The sequence below is a fragment of the Falco peregrinus genome, chromosome 2, assembly GCF_023634155.1.
Source record: "Falco peregrinus isolate bFalPer1 chromosome 2, bFalPer1.pri, whole genome shotgun sequence".
Classification (NCBI taxonomy): domain Eukaryota; kingdom Metazoa; phylum Chordata; class Aves; order Falconiformes; family Falconidae; genus Falco; species Falco peregrinus.
In genome coordinates this window covers 16,028,773-16,054,352 of record NC_073722.1, presented here as the reverse complement: position 1 = coordinate 16,054,352, position 25,580 = coordinate 16,028,773, and the positions used below count along the sequence as shown (strand labels likewise).

At 36.8% G+C, this 25,580-nt stretch overlaps 1 protein-coding gene across 5 annotated transcripts in view; it reads right to left on the bottom strand.

Moving 5' to 3' along the window:
- The window catches only part of DCLK2 (doublecortin like kinase 2), a 98,555-nt gene that overhangs the window by 60,807 nt on the left and 12,168 nt on the right, over positions 1 to 25,580 (bottom strand). For all 5 annotated transcript variants that reach the window (XR_008746149.1, XR_008746150.1, XR_008746148.1 and 2 more), the window contains exon 2: positions 23,961 to 24,295. Coding sequence is in view for 2 of the 5 variants with exons in the window: in XM_005243335.4 (XP_005243392.2) it covers positions 23,961 to 24,295 (335 nt within the window). In the remaining 3 variants the exon portion in view is untranslated. The remainder of the gene's footprint in view (positions 1 to 23,960; positions 24,296 to 25,580) is intronic.

The following is a 25,580-nucleotide window of genomic DNA, read 5'->3' as shown; positions in this document are numbered from 1 at the left end:
GTGCCCTTAGCTAATCACCCTACTTGAAAACACGGCATCCACATACTATGGAGAACTTAAAAAAATTAAATCATATGGCCAAATATTCAATGTACTTTCACCACTCTGATTCTTTAGGTCAGAAGAGTTGCTGTGGCATGCAGTGATGACCTACTGCAAACCAAGGTTTCCACTGTTCGCGGGAAGACACTATTTCCTGGAGAGGCTACAGAAGCAGCAGATCTTTAAATAACAAATATTTTTCCATAGACAAACAAGAAATCCAAACTCAAGTGTTTGTAGCCAGTCTAGAAAGAATAAAAGAATAGGTAGAAATATGGACAGGTCCTTTAATGAAGGGTATGAATAATTTTTTTACGAATCTTTAAGCTTTAAATGGAAGTTTTACAGTTTTATACTGGAACAGGTTGCCCAGGACGGTTGTAGATGCCCCATCCCTGGAAACTATTCAAAGTCAGGTTGGACAGGGCTCTGAGTAACCTGATCTAGTTGAAGATGTCCCTGCTCATTGCAGCAGGGTTGGACTAGATGACCTTTAAAGGTCACTTCCAACCCAAACCATTCTGTGAATCTGTGCTTTTCCTATGGCTTGAATTGCTCACGTAGTAGCTGTCAAGTCAAGTTTCTGTTCAAAATCTATTAAGAAAATCAAATCAAGTAAATCTAAGATTCAAAATATTAGTCAACATGCATGACTCACTGCAATTTAATGTTGTTATGTAGAAATAAAAAAAAAATATCTATTGTTTTATGAGTTCCTGTCAGGATTTCAATGTTGCCCTCATTCAAAGCCACTACAGTAGGAGGGGGAGAAAAGTTTAGACACCATATTAATTCAGCTATCTCCCTCTGTTCTGTGCCCTTCATATATACCACTTCATGGAACAAGGAGTTCTGTTAAAATCCACTGAAGTCCTTATGGACTAGAAGGACGCTTTTCACATAAATTTTAAATTTTAGTAATTTAACATTTTTAACCCTTAAATTACTTCATTTAATCAGTGTTCTACCTGTTTCAGTACAACGACTGTACTTCCAACTAACCTTGCAGTTTGGTTTTTGTAACGTTAGCCTACAGGTTTTGCAAAGCTAATTGCTTCCCAGACATTCAAACAGCATGCACACCTTTCCAAGGCATTTGATTCTCGAACTACTCTCCTCAATTGCAAACTGGAAATACAGAAAGAAAATTAAGCTTATGGATGCTCTCTGTTCATCATTTCAAACAATGTCATTTCACAGATCAAATAACAGAGATACAGTGTAAAAATACTACCATATATGCTGTGAAGGTATTTGGTGCTCAGGAAATTAGCTCCCATGCTTACTCTGCTTTGCCTGTCCTGAGCTACTGAGGTCTGTTGAATTTGTATGCAACATCTGGAGCAGTTACGCTGGGCTATGGGCATCAAGTAAAAACAATGAGGATATACTTGATTAATCAAAAGATTAGATGCTCAGAAGCATAACAAAATTTACAGTAATAGAGGAAACAGAAACTGTAACTGGCTTTCAGAGACCCAATTCAATTCCACTAGTTTCCAGCCCCAACCAATACCATTTCTAAGTCTGTTGCTGCTGCTTCTGAATTGCTTTACTAAGCAGATAAACAGATGTAAAACACGTTTGAAGGAGTAGAAACATTTTTGATTTCATGTTCAGACAACAAATGGATTCCAAAGACAGTGGAAAAGTAACATTTTTAGGCACTGAGAAAAGAACAGCTGTATTAACACAGCAGAAGTCCTGCCAGAAAAAAAAAGGTGTGTCCATCAGTTTCTCCTTAACAACAAAAACCAATAAAATTTCACACACGTTTCTTCCTTCATGTCTGAAAATGTCAGCTCTTCCTTCAAACAAACATCCAGAAGTTTCAGAAAAAAAACCAAAATTGAGTCCCTGCCCCCTGAAGGACAGACAAAAGCAACCCCACCCCTCACTAACAGCACAGAAACAAAGCTCAAAGCCTCATTTCTAGGTCAGTTGACTCTTGTATCTGCTATCAGGCTTGAGCAGAGTGTTTTAGATACCCTGCTTTACACCTTTATTGCCATACTGCAATTAGCAGCTTGGAACTCCCGTGAGTTAGGCAGAGGATTTAGGTGACTCAGAACTTTTTTTTTTAATTAAAAGCTGACTTGGTCTGTTCGGATTTTTTTTAAGGTTAAAGTGAGAGAAAATTGGAAGGTGAAAAAGATGCATGTAGGGTCATAATTCAGCAACGAACTACTAAATATTATAAAACCCCAAAGCAGTCTGGATGACTGTTTCTGCTGAGCCAGAACATGCAAGACGCTGCTGAACTTTGGAAGCATCTGGTAACATTATCTTGTTTTGTGGACCTCTGTATCAATTATATGACAGGTCCTTTTGAAATGCATGAGAAAGGCCATTCTGTTTTGAATTAATTAGTTCAGAAATCATTATTGGCACCTAGAAATAAATTTTCAGAGAGCAGGAACAATACGTCATAGATTGTTACTGAAGGTCCATTTCCAAACCACTGAATTATACATATAGTTTTAAACTTTAAAAATGCGTTCCACATCTCCTCCTATAAGATACTGAACTATGAAGTATAAAATGGAGCAAACAAAATCTGCAAATCCTAAAATCAACCACAGTGAAACTCAACACTGAAGGCCCATCACTGAAGGCTCTGCTACCCTCAGAAAACAATGCTGGCACTTGAAAAGAATTTTTCACTCCCTTCCACTTATATTTAGCAATAGTGAATCAGTACTTTCTTCCAAACTCCTACCACTCATCGAAGAGCAAATAAAAGCCATATTTATTCCTGTACTACAAACTTCTTCTGACTTTAAAATTACATAAAGCTAATTTACGTAATGGAAGACCCAATGCAAAATTAGATTTGTATAATATGAGATTTTGGCTGACCAAATCTTTTCAGTGGTCTGGCTTAATGAACTTTTTCAAACTTTTACTCGAGGTGACTGCTGCTAAACTGACAGTCTCCCAAGTTTGCGTTTTTGCAATAATGAAGTCAGAGTTCACTAAATATATTATTTTATCTGAAGGCTGTTTCTTCACATAACACTTTTTCCTCTGTATAAAACCTACTTGGAAGCATGACTACATTACTGACATTTAAATACAATGAGAAATGTGAATTGGTGTACATCTGTTAATTTCAAGTTGTTGGTGTTGTGTTGTGGTTTTTTTTTTTCTAAATCCCCAGTTCATCAAGCATTTCATCATACTTTGTCTTCACGATTCTTAAGGCCTCATTATTTTCACTGCATTGATCGCATTTTTTTCACATAAAAAAAAAAACCCAAACAGTAAATGCAGCAGTAAAATCGCTTCACATTCCTAGTCATACTGTGTACAAAGTCAGCTAGTCTGGATATCACTAATCGCCTATTTCTGGTTAAACAAACACACAACAAGCAAAACCCAGTCTGTTTCCAGCTACAAAGAAGATCAGGCTGTGGAACTGGAAGGTACAGTTATATATGGAGATACCCTTTTTTTTCCTCATTAATCATGTATCAGCAAGAGCAGTTATGAGATGGCATTGCATCTGCTAGTGCCACTATGTAATATAAATATCACGGTTTCACCGCTCTGTGAAGATTTTTCCCATTTAATTAGTTTTCTTTAGCATTTGTATATATCTATCAAATTTTCAACATCAAGTTGTCAACCCTGATGAAGGAGGATTTTAAAAAATGTTACTTAAACTGCAAATATAGATAAAAATGTAAACTATGTTACGGTTTACAAAAAAATTGGGAACAGATGAGGGTTGCCAGCTGTACTGCATACACAGCTAGAGACATGGAGATCACCTCCAATGATACAGTGGATACTCCCTGTATTCCTGAGCCTAGGCTAGTCTGGGGCAGCTAAGAATAGCAAATGCAGCCCGAAGAGGTTAATTGCCACATCATTCTGTAAAAAACTGGAAGCTACTGTAGCTGCAACACTTCTCTGGCATCTCTTGTGATGTTCCCATCACAGCTCCCAACAAGTGGAATTAATCAAGGTCCAGCTCAGTCTGGCTGAATCTAAGCTGTAGCACTGATGCCTTTGCTCTATGCTCCATAGTCCAGTTTAAAGAGAATGGTATCAAGGTGTCCAATCTGATCTGGCTCAGAATGTACCTATTGTTGCAGCTGATGGAAATACCTATGCAAATAAATCAGGAAACCTTGGATTACAGGTTTTTTTCATTACCATTACCAGGATTAATTTACAAAACAGAAAAAGCTTCCAAATTCTCTGCTTCTCCTTTTCCTAAAAAAAACCCCAAACCAACCAAACAAAACAAAAAAACCCTACAAACCCACACCCCAATATTTTCACCAAAACTAAGTAGATATAAAATCATGGCATAAAGAGCTGAAAAGTGTACTTACAATAGGTTTTTAATTTATTCTGTAATAAGACAAAAATAACATTGAGGTTGGAGATGATAGTATCTGTACAGAGTTCTAAACTGGACTCTGGTAATGTGGACCCCCATCTTGTGCAGACAAATCCAGGGTAGCTTTAATCTTGCCATATTCAATACTAACAGTAGCAACTCTCCATCATAAAACTTTGCAAAAGGCTGTCTGGCATTTTGGGTACCAATACCAGCAGCTGAGGCCTGCCTGGGCTGCTGCCAGTGCGCTGCTCTTTGCATCAGACTCAACTTAAAGCCACGCTGCAGTTACACCTATTCACTGCCAAGTGATCCTTCTAGAACTGAACTGGATTATGTTCTGCTCCATGCAGAAGGGAGGTTTTTGTACAGACTGCTCCACAGCTTGCATCTGGGTACGTAACTGCACAAAAATGCACATTGTACACTACGGTCTGCTTGCAATACAGCAGTATAAATGAAGTGTGGGCAGTCTCTTAACGTTACAAACACAGCTTGCAACTAGCAGCAGCACCAGGAGTGCAATCTAGTAAACCCATCAGGTGCAGGTACTGGATCTGCTCAGAATTATTTAGGCTTTGAAGCAAACGCTGCAGCAGGCTGTCATTGTCACATACCTCTGATCACAAATACAAGAACCTGGCACCAACCCCACTACTCTGTTTTCCTGCAGTCAGGTCAAGATTTATTTGTTCCATCTCCAAGAAGTATACAATGCCTGGAGAAGCATTCTAATTTAAGCAGCAATTAATATTTTTTCTTCCTGCTAACTTCCATTACATGTATGGCTTAAAACACAGTTAGTTGTCTGATCCTGAGTAAGCAGATTAAAAAAAACACAAACATATTTCTCATTTGACTAATATTTCGTAGGTACCTTGTGTCGAGAAACAGAAACACCTGAATTTTTGTCATTCTCTTCCTCCTTAGACCACAAGAATCTCATACTCTCCAAGAGCAGAAAATGCTTCCTCAGGCATGATTTCTGGCATTCTCTTCAAATGCTGAAATACCACCACTGTCTTGAGATAATACAGCCCATAAAAGGGGTAAAGCAGGCACTTAAAAATGTGTCGTCAGGATATCATCATTGAATCTCACGTATCAGTTACACTAACAGATTCACTTTACACCTCCTGCTCTTGCAATTCCTCCCATTGAAAGAATTTCCATCCATACTGGAGATCTGGTTAGAATTTCAACCACCCCTATACTTGTTTACAGCAGTATTAGCCTTAATCCACTTAGTCACTATTGCTAAAGTAGGAGTAGAGTTCTAGTGACTACTCCTTCATTATGAGGTTGTTGGTGACCTTATTTCTATTCTCAAGGTCTAAGTCTTTTGCAGATATTCCCTAGTGCTTAAAGAGCTTCCTAAGCAGCTTCTGGGAACATATGTTGTTTTTACTAGCTCCGGGTAGAGTTTCACTCCGTGTGCCAAGCAGACCTCCATGGGGCCCTGTCAGTGATCAACTGATTTAGTGTTCAAAATTAGAATCCAAGCCCAGCTACTTTTGGCAGACTCACTGCAAGAGTCTTAATTCTTATCTGCATTCAGCATATCCAATCATAGTTATTTGATTTTACTTACCCTGACATTTTCTCCACTGGTACATTAAAATGGCCTGGCAGTACAGTGCACTCTACAGTGCATTAAAATGGGCTGGCAGATACCTGTCTGACTTGCAGAGCCCTCCCCAAGCAAGAAGCTCTCTTAGAAGCTGCTTTGAAGAAAATGCCTAGAGATATGAGTTGTATTGACACAAACAGTCTATTCAACATTAACAGTAGTCCTTTTAAATTCAGTTGTAAGTGGAAAGTCTGAGGGATAAGAGGCAACATGGCTCATTTATTCCCAAAACAAGGACATAATGCTAAAAGGTTTTCTAGGAAGCATATACTGGATCAGTAGAATATTTTTTTTTTTTCCTTTTTCCAAGCCTCCCCAGAAATACTTCTAGTGGAGATGCAGATCCCTGTGAAGGGCATTTAAAATTATCAACTATTACTTTATGATTCATAATTAGCTTTTAGAAACCATCTGTTTTCTATGAACACCATGTTGAAACTGCTGCTTAGAACACCGTATGGAAAAGTTAACTGCAACTCCAGGAATCCATGGTTCACACTGCATCTGTTAAGTATCCCACAGAGCTTTCTCCACTAAAGGAAAGTTGGGAAGCGGACTGTAGCAATATTTTTCATTATAAAACTCTTTGCTTACTAGTCTAAAAAAAATCCTTTGAAATTGTAATATGAATATTTACATTCAATATATGACAGTTACATAATGGTGCCTTTAAAGGGGCGAGAACTACTATTAAACACAGAGGAACTAAGTCACCCTGAAATCTGTTTACATGCGAGGATTGAACGCAGCTTTCCGCAGAGCCATATTAAAGTGCAAAACTGATTTTTATGATTCCTTTATTACATTTAAAACTCAGATCAAACAGAACAGGAGAGCTCAGAGCCTGCAGGCAAGCAGTGGGCAGATACTCTGGACTTGTGCTCGTTTTTCTCAACTCAGTACAGGTATTCCTGAAAGTCTATCTGGAGAATAATCTAAAAGATACAGTATGAAGTGCCTGCAGTACTAAAACCAAGTTCAGTGAAAGTTTTTAGTCCTCCTAGGAAGCTTCTTTTCCCTGATTTGGTCGTCTTATTTATAATACATAGGACAACTCTAAAACCAGTAGGCTTAAAAAGCCCTCAAACAATTCACAGCAGAAGGGCAATCTTCCCCTACACAGTTTCTCTTAATATGCTTCATATTTAATTAAGTACTGTCAACCCAAATTTAAGTTTACACAGAGACCCCAGAAACATTAAAATAGTGCTCTGTGCCTCAGCAAGTTACTACTGTGAGAAGTGTGTGTAGGGAAGTAAAAAGCAGTGAGAATCAGCAAGAAGAAGAAAGCAGCAAAACTTAAGAATTAACAGTTCAGAAAATAACACTATTTTAAACACATAGACGTTTCATCTCCCTCCAAGCTTATATAGAAATGGGAAGAGCAAAAGTTTAAAACATTTTTATAAAGAGATAAGGTATTTTATGGCTTTTTAGCAAGTACAGAAGTTAGAAAATTAAATAATATTAATTTTAATGCCTCATAGGCTATATGTAAACCTCTCTACCCTCAGTCTCTAACTGTGCCACCCTCTTAGCCATGCACTTTAGAAATTTATTCCAGTCATTCACCAACTCAGAGATTTCACATTAAATATTGACTTTTTCTGTCAAAATTTGCAAATTTCACACAGATACTGCTTTTAAGATAAAGGCTTTTAAAATAAAGGCTTTTACTTCCTTCTACTTCAGTCAAACAGACTGAAATAAAAGCCACGCTTATTACGTGTCATAGTAAAATCCTTCCATCCAAAGCAAATTAATGTAGAAATCCTCTACGTGGATTTATTGTCAGCCACTATGAAGTAGCAGATGCTGTATCGACTTTTTCCAGAACTGCCAGGTAACATTATTTTAAAGAAACACTGCAAAAGTGCTTTTCATTTACTTCATGATGGCCCCTCCAATCTCCACCTCACAATTCCTGGGAAACACAAATACTGATTCTTTACTAACATTAAACTTGTAAAAAAAATCAGCCAAAGGAAAGTGAAACTTTAGCCCACTGAATTCAGTTAAATTAAAAAAAATAGTCTTCGTTTGACAGAATTCCTAAAAAAAAAGTCTTCGACAAAATTCCCTTCCTGCAAAGTGAGATTATATTTACCTATTTTGAGTGGTTTGAAGCTTCAGCATTCCATTGGATTAAAATCCAAGAAACATTTTTCATCAAGTTGCAAGATTACTTATTCTGTCAAGAGTGTTTTAAACAACTTCTATTACATCCACAGCCAAAAATTCATAGTGGTTTTCTGACAGATTTGCCATAAGAAGATTTTCTATTACTCAATACTTTGTTATTACAATACACTCACACACAAAAAAGACCTATTGATATCGTTAGGTTACAATGTCTATTTGTTACTAAAATCCATTCCACATTGGAAGAAAGATGGCAAGAGAGGGAGAAGAAAAAGCAAGTGAAAATTCAGTCATTTTGCTAGTATTTATAACAGCCCATACTATCACTCTGAATAGGGTCACAACACTATTAAAACAGAGAGTTAGCATTTATTGTTACATTGACAGAATTTTAGAATTACCGAAATGTTACACTCGTCTCTCAGTAGAAACTGTATATTATCACCAGGAACCCAAGAACACTTCTTAACTAAAGCACTTACACAAAATGTTAGATAAAAGAAATTAAAAGCTTTGGACGCTCTTAATCCTTTTAAGGTAGAAAGATGGCAAAGAGAGTGCACATGTAAGCAGGTAAGTTTATCCCTCAGCTCCTACATACAGCTTTGTTAAACTAAGACCTTGCCCAAAGATGCATTCATTTACTTACCTAGCACGTTAGCATTACTGATGGTAGGAAGGAAAAAGCCACACACACAAAAACTATGCTAAACTTAGACTGAAATCACAGGAGGCATTTCCAAGGCTATCTTAATACAACACAACAGTAGTAGCAAAACAAACGTAAATCAAATCCCATCAAGGAGGTGATGAAGATGGGTCACTGTGAATTAGAGGAAGGCAGACATCAAGTACTTGCTAAAGAAGTGATGCAGAACAAGTGATTTGCGACCAGCAATTTTATAATCACAGTTGTACTTCAAGCATATCTATGCACTAGTGAAAACATGCAGGTATTTTTGAAAAGTAATGTCTCAGAACACAGATTTTGACCTGAGAATTTAATTTTTAAAATAGTTGGAAATGCATTCAAGAGTTTGGAGATTTGAAGTGTAACCTAATAAATAAAATTCTAAGAACTCTCACCCAGATTTAGCCATCAAAGAATATAGTCTAGTGGATTATTAAAAGTGGAAAACCTGTTTAAATTATACATTCTACTAAAAAATATTAGATTTGCTGTTATTTTGAGGATACAAGTTCTGAAAACGAATCTATGTATTTTACAAAATACACAAACTCAAGCATACATATACTAAAGAATGCTACCAACAGAAGTCACTTTTCTCACTGAAACCTGGTAATACACTATTAGAATAAGAATTTCCTTGTTAATATTCCATTTCACAGAAAAACTGCACTTTCTATTATAGGAAATAACAATTAAAAGATAACTTTTATAGAAAAAAAACTTGTAACTTGTTCTCTGCCAACTGAGGACAGTTTAGACACAAGGTCCTCTCACAAACATTCAGGTGTCATACACAAAATGTGTAGCCCTTTGCTAAAAATAAGATTTTTCAAGTATGCTAGTCAGACTAAAAATGGCTCACAGTACAAGGGAAGGATGAATCAGCTAAAGCATGTTGAGATTAATTATATATGGCTATATAAAACACTGAGCAAAAACTAAGGTCACAAAGAGTCTCTAACTTCAGACTCATCCCTAACGAAGTCAATTTACACAAGAGGTATTAATATTTATTTCTCATGTCACACCTGACAAGGCTTTTTGTTTCAGTCCCAAGCCAATTTTGAACTTTACATAACCCTTTTTTTCCATCATACAAAAGAGGAAGTGTTGTAATTCCTACCAGCGTACTAACACACATTCACAGTTGGGTCTGCATGTGAAAACACTGGACACTAGCTTTCCCCTTCATCCTTGCCCAGTACTTCGAGCAACAAAGAGTTTTTGTTCAGAGCAATGAGAGTTTCAGCAATATGTCCTGTTGCCAGGATCTGTATCAATTCCCACTGGCTCTGAAGAAAAGGAGGAAACACAGAGATTACAATTTTGGAAAGATTTTGGGACAAGATTCTATGAAAAACATAGATCCACTTCTAACTATCAAGCAAACAAGCCAGAAGACAGGCATATTTTGCCTCTGATGCACATGTGATTTCACAGGAATTTTACCAATAAACTTAGCTATAGATGAAGGGGGGAAAAATGAAACACAAAGCACATGAAAAGATTCAGAAGTCATTTCAGATATATGCTGCAGACTTGACAGCAGTGAAACACTGGGGAGTCATATTTAGCAGAAATATCCAAGGCCCTATTTCTCAAGAGTTTTTCCATTGTCCAGAAAACATACCACATGTATTGAGCATTTGCGTCCAAACACTTGAGAACAACCAGACCAGGCACACATCTCATTTCCTTAGCTTACCAGTTGACTTTTTTTAATCATAATTTATCTTTTGTAACTACAAGAGTAAGCAGAAAATGGTTTGTACGTGACAACACCGTTCTCCATAGGACAGTACCATGAACTATCCTGTTCCCTCTCTTCAGGGAGGCTTTCGATAAACAATGCCCTCCACTCCCAACCATCAAGTGAAGATCCTGGTGACAGAGTTAATGCAATGAAAGCTGCTTTTACTACTTAGCTAAGACTCCTTATTTAAACAAGATGGATAAACTGAAGTTTTCAATTTCAGGTAAGCATTTAGGCACTACCAGACTTGCATCTACCATCCAACAGATGAAGAAAGAAGGTCTAGTATGTGACACATGGATCTTTCCCACAGTGTGAGCATGAAGTAGAAATCTTGGAGGCCTAGCTATTAATAGGTTTGGAGTGCCTCTTCGTTCTGGAAGCCTGCTGAGTTCTGGTATGATAAAAATCCCTGCAGATTTTTTTGCCACTAATATGCAAGCAGTGGAGTAGTTTTGCATACCTTGACTTAGCAATACTTACACAAGGAATGCATTAGACTAAGGAGGATTAAAGAGAACTAGAGCAAACAAAGAAATGTAGCTGGATGGCACTGAGCTCTGGCTGTTCTCTCTTCAGCCAGAAGTAGCTCAGTACAAGTCCAAATAGCTGTGAGTCCATCCTTTCTTTCTGTAGTGTGTATGGGAGTAAAGAATGAAAAAACCCTCACTCTAACAGTTCAGATGTCCAACACAATTTCAAAACATCCCCCTCCTCCCATCCCTCCAAGATACAACTGAACATGGAGTTTATAAAGTACACTGCTGTTCTACTTGTTCTCACTAGAAAACTACATTCATTAATGTAGGTAATCAGAGACTGAAGGGTTTAAGTATTGTTATCTGGCCTTATAGACTCCATTTGGCTACTCATATTTTAATAGTTCTAGCACTAGAGCTGCTTTTTTTTTAAGCAGCAATCAGGCTGAATTTTCAGACTTTCCCCCCACATTTGACAACTTATACTGGTGTTTTACCTCCAAAAACTCCGTATAAAACTTACTTTTTACTAAAGACTGGGACAGGGACTTCTTGAAAGCCTCAGATAAGACTAAGAAAGGTGCTGAAGTCCTAATCATTTTTAGAGGTCCACAATGTCTCAGTGCTTCTGGTAATTTCCTGTTCATGTCTTTCAATTTGTATTGGAACAAACAAAATATTTGTTAAGCCTTTTTTTATTTCCATTAATATATGTGTAGTGTCAATCATACTTTGTTACACAGGTCTTAAATGAAGATGAAAAACTTCCTAAAAGATAAAAGTGTTCATCCATTGAATCTGCCATTCTTTTCATGAAGATTTTGGCAAAAAAAAAAGTTTGCTACACAACATTATGACCAGTGAACACTCCTAATATTAGCATTTATTTCATATCTCCCATATATTAAGATACATATACATGGACGATGGAGTTACTGTGATTGTAAATAAAGTTCCAAAATAGACATTCAAGGAATAGAAACTTTCACCTCACATGGATTACTGCCAAAATAAGTAAGCCACAATAGTTACTTTGAAAATTTCAGTGAAGTACCTGCAATTCATACAAAGTAGCATCAACCACCTTCATTCCCCTACTTATTGTAACACTGTTCTAAATTTTGTATATTTAGTGACACATATATGGGAGGAAAAAGAAGCTGTTTAGATATAAGTATCATAAATACATTTTCTAAAGTCAGATATTTGAGAAGTAGAAGATAGGAAAAAAATTATGTGCAAAAGATGAAAAGTGCTGAAATAAATCAAAATGCATTCATGTGTGAAAACGAAGCAAATCTGTATAATAATTACTAGTTCAAAGAGTATTTGAAGCCCTCTTAGATCTTAAAAACTTCTCAGAATATCACCCTAGCATCTTGGACTGCACCTTCTCTCATGGGCTTCTTGATAATGTGTGACAGAAGACAATTACAAGGTTCTCACACATCCAATTATGTATGTCACTCCAAAAGCAAAAGCAAATCCCCTTCAGAAAAGGAAGATCAGTGCTTGAACTAGAATCGCGTTCTTAAGCAGGCATCAGACTTCAAGGTAATAACAAATCCACTGTCTATATCAACAGCCATTCTGATACCGAAATTGCAGGAAACATTATTGTTTCTGTATTAAAGCAAAGGAGGACAAAACACAGAGCTTTGTGAAACAGATTTAATAATTTTTTTCATCATCTTCCTCTTAGACTTCACCAGCTTACACTATCAATTTTACCGTATTTATACTTTAAGTAAGAATATGTAAGTATTATATATTATAAAATTTACAAGTATGCATTAACATAAATATTACAGATGTGCTCTAATACATTATTTTTTATTTTACCCTAATCTGCTGTACCCATAGCTTGCATGGGTACCTGAAGAGGACAGATTTCCCTGCTTAACCCTTCAGCTCCAGGCAAGTGGAGAGAATAGTTTTCCCTTTGAGACAGAAAAAATCAGCCACAATAAGAACTGGCCAGAATACTTAAGTCTACCAGGAATCTTCACTGTGCCGTGTTTCCTCCTACGCTCATATAACTGTGTTATAAAGATTTTGTTTCCAGAGATGTTTTCTTGAGTCAGATGTTAAGTATAGCAGTGTGTTCTCTTTGCTAAGAAAGTCATAACTGTCCAATTTCTAGAATTATTTTCAAATAGCCCATCTAAAATTAGAAGTGTAGAGGCAGGCTGGGGTTATAAAGAACATTTTTTATCTTTCCCATTCTTTCTCTGTAATACACAATCATCAAAGTCCTGAAGTTTCATGGACTAGCACTCTTTAAATTGATACAGGTCCTGAGGATGGTTTTGTGACAGTGTTTGGGAAAAGGACACAGGGAACATTCTTGTGAACTATGCTGGACATAAAGCATATGAGATTGTCAATACCAGGTGGCGACTGGATATTGTCAGCCATGCTGCCCCTTCCAGTCCTGTATTTCAACAGGCTGTTTACTTCTGCTGTTCCTAAAGTGATTATATAAAGGATTCTAGCCAACAGTTACTTTTAAATGTACCTTGGTTGGATTACCATTCGCAGTTGTAATATGATTGCAGGAAAGAACTTCTGTCTAAACACATCTGAAAACTGCCCCAGTTTCTAGGAAAACCTAGTAACCAAATATTCAGAATGTTTTTGTTTATAGCACAGTATGTGCTAGAAATATAATTCACAGTTTAGAAATATATAGAAATTAGATTTTAGGAGTATATTAGTAGAGCTAATCCAGAAAAGTCAGCCATACAGTCATGACGGCTCAGTTTAGGCTGAGTAGAACCCCAACTGCTCAGTCAAAAGCCTTTCATCAAAGTCACTCTTCATTTCTGCAGGAAAAGGAGAAACAAAAATCTGAAACTTGGTAATAAAGCAAACATGTCAGAGGGAAAAATACTTATTTTCAATACTTTTTCTTACTGTCTGACACATGCGGAGGGCCTACAAGAAAAGAAAGAATGGGAAAACCCATTGATTCTCTACTATCCCCAACAAAAATCTGGTAAAAAAACCACTATTACCAAGAGCACACGTTATATTCTAGTTCTCTTTGCCATAGGAACAATACTTCCCACCTCAAAAAGCATTACACACATAACTTGGTAAGAATACATCTATCCACCCAAGAGCAACTAGATATGATGTCAGTCTGCAGCCTGATCAGATGTAGACCACCTCCAGGTCCATAAGTTACACAACTCAAAGCTAGCTGGTATCAGATATCTGTCTGCCTTACATCCACATGGGCATCTTCTAAGATTCTGTATTTTTGGGTCCCTTGCAAAACAGGGAGAATAAAGCAAACACTCTTTAACTAGGATCCAGCTCCACATTTAGCTATGATTGAATCTCTTCTGTTCAATTTTACTCAGGTTTAAATCAACCAGACCCTTGATTTCTTTAAAAGGTCAACAGCAAGTTTTCCCCATGCAAGAAAATGGCACCTTCAGAAAGCATTTACAAAGAGGATTCTGGTTGTCTGGTACTCATCTTTTTTTTCTCCTTTTAACTAACCTATTTTCCAATAATTTTATCCAGACTGGAATTCCCTAACTAAATACTAGTTGAGTTGGAGGTTAGAGATAAGAAGAGCAAAGCCAAGAAATGTCGAACCTACTAGCCTAAAAATCTAACTTGCTGTTTAGTTTACAAGTTATGTTCTATTGTTTTTGCTTTCTTCTGAAATACTTTAGTTTCTTCAAACAGCCTTCCATGATTGCAGAGATACCCTGTGCCATGTATCACTAAATAAAAGACCAAATAAATAGGAAGAAAATAAATATTTAAGAACATGACATAGATAGCATATTTGCACAAAAGAAGAAAATTGTTGACTTCGTAAACAAGAGAAGTGCCCCAAGAACGCTGACTTTCACTGCCAACAGTGAAAACAGTATCACTCCTTTTCTATGCAAAGCTTCCAGACTTCAAGCCACAGACAGGGTCATTGTTCCATTTAAGTGCTGGGAAGCATTTTGCTTTTAAAAGTTGGCTGTGTTCCTATTACTTCAACATTACTTTCCTTTCAGAGTCTTCAGACTACTGTGTTTAAAAGTCCATTGCAAAATAATCAGCTAGCAATATTTTAAACATCAGAAATGAATATTCCCTTTCCTCTCTCTGACCAACTGTTTTATGTTTCCTGCCACTAATTTATTATAGAAGAGAATGCCATTTTTCTTAATAACTGGTATGAATCTAGAAGAAATGTTCATATTTTTGCTTCGGTAGACTTCAGACACACTGATGATCTAATTACATCCAACCAAGCAGCTACTATAACAGATCTATCAACCTGACAATCTGAAGTTAAATCTTGACCAGAAAATCTGCTTGAAGACTGTATTATGAAGAGGAATGGAGAAAATTTGACCTTGAAACCCTTTCATATGTGGTTGGTAAGTAGCTTTACACTGTAAGGTGTTAACAGGCTTCCTAAAGAAAAGTCTGCATGTTTCAATGTGAGAATGCAAGAACTGTTTTATTGAAGTAACACAGGGTAATATAGTTAGAGGAAAAAAATTTCCAAGATCTCACAGTAATGAGGAACCTGTGACACAAATCCTAATCTGGCATATGACAGCTGCAGAACGAATTAAAAAGATTTTTACCAGACTAATTATCTGTTAATGGCCAGGCTCAGCAGGACGTAACAAATTCCCAAGGTTTAGTTTCCAAGTCATGTGATTCGATCTTTAGCATGGCAGATGGCAGACAATGACTGCATACTACTCTTTTATTCCAAGAGCTACACACACCGTTTCTGTAGCCCAGCACTGAAATTACTGTAATCATACACCAACAAAGATACGACGTTACCACTGATGACACCACTATTTTCTCAGTGATTGTTTCCCACACTGTGTGGCATGTCATTTTTATTAAGTGCTGTCAGCTCTTGGTGTGCACAGACAAAAATTGAAAACCCAGTAGGATTTATCCTCTCTATACATTCACAAAGACTCCAGCAAGTTGGGTATCACTTTTAACAAGACACACATGCTTGCTTTTAGCTAAAATATTAGCAATTTTTTTTTTCAGTTACTATGCTTTAATTTAAAAGTGCTGACTTCACATCAGGGTCTGATTTTGTGTTCATTTTTAGAAAGCCTGTTATTTTAACATCCCACTTCACCAACCTGTTAGTTTGATGGCAGTGCGTATTTCTAATTACGTATCTAAAGCTTACCTCACTGAAAAAGATTCAATTCACACCCAGTGGACCCCAGCCATTCCCTTCCCAGTAACGTTACACCACGTTCCCAAAGCTACAATTACGTACACCTGCAGGGAGGAAAGAGATACACCGTCTCTATTTTATCTGTACTATATTTTGGGTTATGGATCTCCAGAAAGTAAGAGTAATACACAGGGGTGTTTTTTCCCACCCCCAAAAATTCTGAAGACCTTTGCTCCAGAGAGCCAAGTTTTTCAGTCCTAGAATGTGGCTATTTCACATGGCATGACCTTTTTGCAACAAAGCTGAAAAGTTTCCTCAGCCTTATTGTTCACTTCCAGTTTAAAACACTGTTCTGAGATGACTCACTAGATGTTCAAGGTTCTGTTTCTTTTTTAATACTTTTTCTGTAGCATCTTAAGCATCATAACTTTATTACTTTTAAACAAAATCCTTACCATTTTGCATTTTCTTTTTGCCTCAAAACAGTAATTGGACTGCTAACATGGTCCTCCAACAACAGTGATAAAAATCGTAAATACTTCCTAGGGTAAATCCTAAACCCACACATTATCTGCCTGTAGCCTTTGCACCGCTACAAGTAATAAAAATGCTTTAGGTGTTCCATGACAAGATTTGTTGCTGGAAAAAGATCTCTGTATTTTCATACTTAGGGTATTTTTCAGATCTATGCATCTATGACAGGGCACAGTTAATTTCAGGTTAGCTTCAGATAACAATTCCTTCCATAAATAACTACAGATGGGAATATTTCTATGTCCATGGACAGAGGCCAAAATTATCTCCTCTGCTTAGGTACACTATTTCCTCCTTTCTTCTAGTAATAAATAACTGTGGCTTCCAGTTCTGATCATACCAACTGAAAGTCTGAACAAAAATATCATGTAGCAGTGTTCATGGATGAATTCATTTCCTGTCATACTGACTTCCTCAAGATTAGGGCCACTTTAATTCTTTTGTTTTCCTTAGAATTGCAAGACTTATCCCTCACTGATTAGACAGACATCTCTCCACAGCTGTTCTCTGAAACAATTCTAGCCTCTACTGCAAGCCCAGCTTCCCCTAAATCGCTTTTCATTGATGTTTGCTAGCACTGGGATAAAACAACCCAACTGCAAAACCTTCTGTATGAATTCTCTGTGGGATGCCGGTGTTTATACATGCACATGTTTATGTTAATTTACATTCATATTTTTGTTATTTTATCTCTAGCTCAACAGCTCCTCCAAAGTTGAAGATAGCCTTTAGTTACTGAAAACACTCAAGAACAGTTTTCAGAAACCTCAGAGACTGTTAGACCCCAATTATGTGCTCCAACAAAAATCACCTGTTCAGTAATCTTAATTTTACAGTGACTACTTGACTGGAACTGATTAAGTAGAAGCCTATTATTTATTTTCCTATACACAGGGAAAACACAGAAGTCATTGCCTTTTTCTTTGCTGCTAGCTTTTTTTATCCATCCCCGTGAAAACTTGTTGGTCATCTTTCTCTAATCTAAGCAATCCCATTTCCTTCAATCTTTCTTCATGTAACATGTTTTCTTAGTTCTTTTAACTCTTCCCTGTATTTTCCATAACAAAGCTGTCTCTTGCTGCTATCATTGCATTGAGTGAGCCAGAGCAGAATGGCCACCTGACACATACATCAGAAACAAGATGATCCACTGTAATTTCTTTAGGGAATTTGGCTTTCCTCTCCTATGCACAACATTGACATCATTAATTCATCTTCAGCTGTGATCCTTTACCACTTCAACCAGAACTACTTGCCATTTCCTATCTGCATTGCTAATAACCACTGAGTCTAAGATTACTCAACCTGCTTGATCCTAAGCTATTTCTGCAGTTTGTCAAGATTATTCTAATTTTCAGTTGCCCAGCTTTCCTGTAGCTCATGTTTGGTGTGTTCTTTGTATTTAAGCTTATCCTCCATTCCATCTTCCAGGTCATTTACAGTGACTAGTATAGACACATTCATTGACCCCTACTCAATATAAAATTCCAGTTTGGCAGTGAATCATCAATAATCATTCAGAACAGTATGCCAACTGTGCATCCAGTAAATAGTGCATTTTTTTCCTACACCATGCTTCCCTAGCTGTCTGATGTGAAAAGAAAATGTCAAAAAGCTTACTTCAGATATAAGGAAGTAGCCACTACTGGTTTCTTCCTCTTGTCTCTCTCCCCAAGCAAGTCATTTTCGTAACTATTGTTAAAATATTGTTAAAAGAGCAACAACAACAAAAAAACCCAACACACACACACACACACCAAAACCCCACATCATACGGTCTGTTGAAGCATTTTGTGTCCTGAGCTCAACCCAGAACAGCAGGCTCCCTGAACAGACAGATGCTATGTCAGAGCCCTTCTAGCCTATAACACACATAAAGGAACTGCACCAAATAATGTGGAACTTCTCAGCTCCAGGTAATAGAGATATTCCACTGCTACGTATTTGTGAAAGGGGAAGATGATCCAGCCAACCATCAGCAAGTGATTCACAATATTGCTTCCTCAATTTTTTTTTTCCCTTTAAGAGTCAGAGTGAATCTTATTTAGCTCAACCTTAGGACGTTCAACTCATTCAATGAATGTCAGTTGTAGGACCATTAGACTCTTCCAGGACTGCTCTATACTCTTTTTCAGGGCTTCCCTATATCTTGCAAAGTAATCTTTAGCTCTTTCCCACTGTCTTTGTCTCACATCCATCCAGTGAATAAGAAACGTGGCTCTTAACAACATCTAGTATGAGCTTTTCTTCTCCTCCTCTGTACTGCAAGTGTGTATCTTTTCTGATTTAATTACCCAGGCCACTTAGTTCCTATTCCCTTGGAAGGTGTCTCTCTTGGAAGTTCTATTCTCTCCTTTTTAAAGACAATCTAAATACTACTTCTGGTTGCATCTCCATCGGTATGTTTTACTGTTTCCCACACAATATTAGTTCAGGGACTCATGTGAGCTAAAAAAGCCCCAAACAAACAAAAAAACCCCACCCCCCAAAAACCCAAACCAACAATATATATGCCTCTTGCATGATATTCCACTCTTATGTCACAGCACTATCCACTGCTGCATCGAGGCATCTCAGAGGTAATGTTCCTGTTCCCATTCTCTCATATGGCATTCTCATACTCTGCCGATAGATATATTATTGGTCTTATATGTACGTATATTGCTCTTATAAAGCAATATACAGACTGTAATGACTTCCTGTGCCACGGCCCCAAACCCCCCCCCCCCCCCAGTAGACATAGCTCTCATTTCTGTATTTTGTCACACAAGAAGGTTAACATGATTTTTGCTGAGGACATCAACCACAATTATGGCAAGTCCTTCTGTCCAACACACCTGATCTTTTAGTAGTTACATTGTCAATCATATCTGTAGTGTCAAATCACCAAGTAGCCTGCTGCAGGTTATTTGGCAAATTTTAAGCCTTGAAGCTAGGTGAGGAAAGACTCCTGCCCCACAAATGTCATACTTCTGTGGGGTTTGCAATGCAGAGAATCATTCCCTTGGCAGCTGCCACTGACATTCCTCATAACATATATAAGCCTTTTTAAGAGTTGTGAGAAATGCAAGGGCTTAAGGAATTTTCCCCCTTGTACTTGCAGGTCAATGCAACATTTCAGCTTAAAGTGCTGTTTTAATTTTCAACAGAACTAGAACTGCAAAAATGTTGGAGCTTTCTATGTTCTTGCAAAATTGCCTGTAGCAGAAATTAAAATCTACACTACTTGCAATACATTTGTGAAAGTATGTATACTAGGTTAGAGCCTGAGACATAATCTGTCAGTGGAAAATAAAAAGTTACAGACAGGAGACCATAGTAAGTCTGATGAATACTTCCAAATGTAATATCTGTTTTCTTCAGTTACCCATTTACTTCTAATTAGCACCTTATGAAACACTTTGTTAACAGAAAATTAGGGAGCTTCTGGTTTCACAGATAGCCACCAAACACACCTGTGGCCCATCAAAAAAATATCTTTAAAAATAAGGGTTATCTGAGGGATGTTCTCACTGTTTTGGGAATGGAGTATAAAAAGGTGTCTCTCATCCACCTTTTCAATCCTGTTAGGGATATTAATTCATGAAACTGCAACACAATGCAAGCTTAATAAGTTGCTGTCTTCCAGGAATTAAGATGTAATTTATTTTGTGTGTTAAATAATACATGCTTCAGAGTTCTGCATGGCTTTTTGTGAGTTTCTCGCAGAAAATTCCCCTCTACACTCCATCCCACCAAATTATATTCCTTTAGGCAATTAGTCCAGGTAATTTACCATTAAGTTGCTGCCCTACACTTTGCAATGACTGAAGCTTGAAGTTTGTTTAGCAAGAAAGAAACTGTCCATTCTCTTCTGAGATAATGAAGGGTTAACTTCCCAACTGGAGAAGTTTCAGTCTGACTGTCCCTGCTTCACAGTGGGATAGTGACAGATTCCAGGGAAAATGCAGCCAAGTAAGGGAAACACTTTGGTCAAACGAATGTATTAGGCAAACCTCAATGTCAGAAGCACCAAGACTGGTATAACAGAAGCCTGCACTGCAAAGTTGAAGCTAGTTACTTTTACAGGAATATTTTTCCTCACATAGAAACCATCACAAGTGTCTTGGGAGGTAAAAAAGTTGGTTGCTCAACAGCTTGAAAGTGAAAAGCACCCTTGCACCAATGTAGTCAAAAAAAATTTCTGTACTTGAGGCTACAAAGCACTAAAATGCTAAGATACAGCACCCATATTGAAACTGAAGATAAAAGGAAACCAGTAAAATGTTATAAAATCTTACAATTAAAAGCTAGATAATTGTCTGTCTTCATACACAGTAACCAAGGAAAATATCTGACATGGATGTTATTCTCTGTTACTATTATCATCAAGGTGTTGCTACAGTCAAGATTAATGAAATCATAAGAGTAAATTACTATTTTAAGGACATTTTTCTGTTATACTGCTCAAAATTAAGAAGATTTCTTCATATCTCACTGGTTTCATAATCATATCTTACACATGTTAAATAGTTCTATTGGAAAACAGAATGACCCCATAAGTTAACAGCAAACACATTCCCTAATAAAAGGACCCAAATTTTATACATGCATGTTTTAAACACCTGAATTTCAGCATCAATTCTGTATTAAACAAAAAATGCAATGTAAACCCATTCTCACAAAAAAACTTGCAAAAATTATGTATTTCCTCAGAGATAAAAATATGAAGGAGCAGGGAAAAGAAAAAAACAAACCCCTGAGAGACACAAAAGCTACATTTATAGGAACATAGACATTTACAAAATGCCGCCTTTTTTTTTTTTTTAATGGTTGCCTTTCAAGCTGTGCCAACACTACAACGAACATAAAAGATCTGCTTTCCTAGCAGATTTAGAAGAATAAGCAATTACTACATTAGAGAAAATAGGCTCAGAAATTTCCACCAATTGGTAATTGGCAGGAAAGCAACTCTTTTATTTGCCAAACCCCACAAAGCCCTTGGGCACCAACCTCTATATATACACCAGCAATGAACAAAAAAAGAAAAAAAAAAATCCCTACTGCCTCACACTGGGGTCAGCCCCTCATTTTGGAGAAAAAGAAACAAACAAATAAAAAAATCCAGACCGAAGTCTCTATCCCCCTAGATAAGCTGGAGAGGGCTTTTACTATCAGGGTGTTCAAAGCCACAGGTTTTCTGTCTGGGGCACTATATCCCATGATCACTCAATTCACATTTACACTATGGTTGTGCAAGCAAAGGCTCCTTCCCAAAGTCAATGGAAAAGCAAAAAGCCCTTCTTCCAGATGGGAGATCTCCACATTTATGCACTAACTGGGGATTTCTTAATCCTGCTTGAGAACACCTACATTGGCAGTCCAAGTTTGATTATTGCCTTTACCACAGAAGGGCAGAAGAAGATACTGAAGCAATTAGAAATCTTATACTTATTTTGAAACATTACCAGTAATTGGTCATTCTCACTGAGGACTAAAGACAGCCATCATCCACCATGGGTGACAGTAACACGCAAGAAATACATGTGAGATGTAATGTTAATTAATTTTATTGAACTCTGATGTACTACTGCATCTTCCACACCAGTGCAGACCAGTGAGTTTCTACTATATCCATAATGCAATAGAAGAGGTGAATCTGAACTGAGAATCCTGGTTTTTGCTGTTTCCTTTCCTGACCCTTTCCATCTACTTGCCCGAGAAGATTAAAATAATCTTATCTGAGACAATAACAGATGACTTCATGGGCAGAAAAGACTAATTACTGTATAATAAAAATTGTTATAAATATATTCAAAGCTATTTTATTATGAGTTAAATTAAACATGACTAAATCACATTTTAGATGTTCCTAGAAAAAGAAGTTGTGTTAACAAATTTCATTAAAAAAATCAAACCTATTAGAAGAACTAAAGAGCACATTACAGTGCCACCAAATATTGAAAATCAAGAGTCTCAGTGATGCGCTTGCCTCACTATATTTAATACCAAATAACAGAAAGTTCAAGTAATTATAAGAAGAGTATCCACAGCATACAGAATATAACCAGAGAGACAGACCTCATATCAAGACAATCTAAGTTCACCTGTTCTGCAATGGATTTGCTAGCATCTTTCAACATAAAAGGGTGCTTTTCAAGAAGTCTGCAGGATCACAACCATTATAAAAAGCTTGACAATAAAAATTCCCACATGTTTGAACACAACTGAAACTTTTACAAGTAGTTCACGCAAATATATAGGTAGGGAGGCAGGTGTGCAAAAATACCTGTTGAATGAGCAAGGATCATAATATTTAGTCAACGATACAACAGTACAAGCACCTGATACTGAATATGATCTACTTTATAGCCTGTGTTGTTCTGTATTACTAAAGATGCAATGCTGTCAAAGTTCCACATCAGTGTCAAATCAAAGCATCAAGCACCAAAGTCCTGTCCCATGAAGGGCTGAGTCATTAACTTGACCGACCAACAGCAAATCTATTCCTGACACTTCAACCTGTTGAAGCAGAACACTCTGTGGACCACTCCTTTGCATTTCTGTGTGAGAATAAAGACCTACTGCATCATTAATCCTGGCAGCATGTTTTTGCAGTGGTAAAACTAAAAGCAAAAACATATCGCGAAGATATGATTAGCCCCCAGAACTACTCACTTCAGATAAAATTCTTGACCTTAGATCATGTCAGTTACTACCTCCAGAAAGACATTTCAGTCCTCTTGCTACTTAAATAGCAATCTGTGAAAGTGAAATGGAAGGAGGCAGCAATATCTTTCTCATACCACTCAGCACTATGTAGTAGTCTGATAACATGACTCTGCTTCTGAAAACACATTAGGTATTTTAACAAGTTTGCTTTTAAATAAACTGTATTACTTGAGACACTTTTTAGCAGTGCAATAAAGTATATGAAAAAGAGGTTTTCATATTTTTTTTTTACTTTGAATATAAAGTGGTCAACTTCTTTTGCATTGCATAAAATTTTAAAATTCTGTAGATATTAATAATTTAATACAAACTTTAAAAGTTGTCATTTATTAACTGTCCTTATTCAGAAGCAGGTTAAAGTATATACAGTGACAAGAATACAATTTATGAAAACAAAGAAGCTTAGATTAACTCTTAATTATTAGGTGGTCACAGCAATTTATTCTCCTACCTGCTTTCCATCCAGCGTACAAAGTCTCTTGACTACACCTGAATCTAACTTAATGGCTTCTGTGATGTCAGTCAAGACCTGTTCGAAGGAGTGAGCAGTCTTCTTATTCAGTAGAATTCTCACAGCTTTCCGTGGTTTTACTCCACTCCTAATAACAGTCACTAATTTGGGTTTTATGAAATCTTTACTCTCCTTCACTTCACTCTTTGTGGATGTCAGAGACGTCAAGGATCGAGTAGACCCAGTCCTTATGTTCACACACCAGTTTGGATTGACATTCTTGGTGTAATCAACTTTGCGATACGGTTCATTGGATGCACATACATAACTTTCACCTGAAAAGAAGATGACATTTTCATAATTTAAAGGGTTTAGCAACTATTTTTTGTAATTAAAAAAAAAAAAAAAAAAAAACCAACAAATTTTTCAGGACTGATTTTCCTGTATTTCAACCACAGGCCATTTTAAATGGAGGACTGTAAATCATCAGAGTTTTCCACCCAAACAATACCATATAAAGTGGTTTCAACACATTTCAAAAGACCCCTAGTTAAAAAATAAAAATAAAAAAATAAAGGGTAATAAGGGGGTTGAAGATATTTCCCACTTCTTTTGGATCGTAAGTTCTGACTGCAGAGTCATTTTGCAAGTGCTTAAATTACTTGAGCTCACAATACATGACATTAAGAGCATTCTCCTACAGCAAATTTCCAGGTCCTTCTCTATATAATCGTCAAATATATACTTCAAGATGTATAAACACATACCTATGTTTAATAATGAGTTATTTTTAAAATGAGCAAGTTTTAACAGAATAAAATTCTAGCATCTCAAGATCCTTGTCCTGAAGGACATTTTAATTTACCAGGAGTTACTGCTTTTCTACAAAGGACACACTGTTGAAATATATTCACTTCAACATTTTTATTCTTTTTTAAAAACCACAAACACCTGTTGAGGCCACAAATGTGACTGTGAAACTACAGGAATATGAAAGGACATCTATACTTCTCCATTTTATTTTCTTTCTCAATTCAAAGCCTGCACTGCTGATACTTCCCAAAGTTATGAAAGTCAGAGGACAAAAAATATTATCACAGGCTAGTAATACACACCTTTACATCAATTATTTTAAAGTGGCACCAGCCATGACGCAAACCTAAGGAATTTGTTAGCTTTCTCCATTCCTTGACATAATGCAAGGCTAGTGACTAACTGGGGCTTTTTTGTTTCCTTTTGTTTGGGTGAATGTGGGTTGTTTGTTTTTTTTTTTTACAAGAGGATATTTTTCTCTTAAAACTGCTGGGTTTTGTTTACCACAACTCTTTTAGCGTCTGACAGCAATATTCAAGATGCAGACCATAACAAAGGACATCTTTAACTCTGTGTTATTTCTGTAACCTACATCCTTGGGGTCACACAAAATGACATCCAAAGACTTTCTCGAAAAGGCAGAGTATTGCCAGAAGGATGAAAGCATTCCAAACCAATGGAACACACCAGACAGAAAAGCCTTTCACTATTTTAGAACAGGTTAAACATTTTTTTTAAGATTAAAGCTAGATGCTCAAGGTCACTGGTGAAACAAACTAAACTCACCTCCTATATATACAGCAAAAA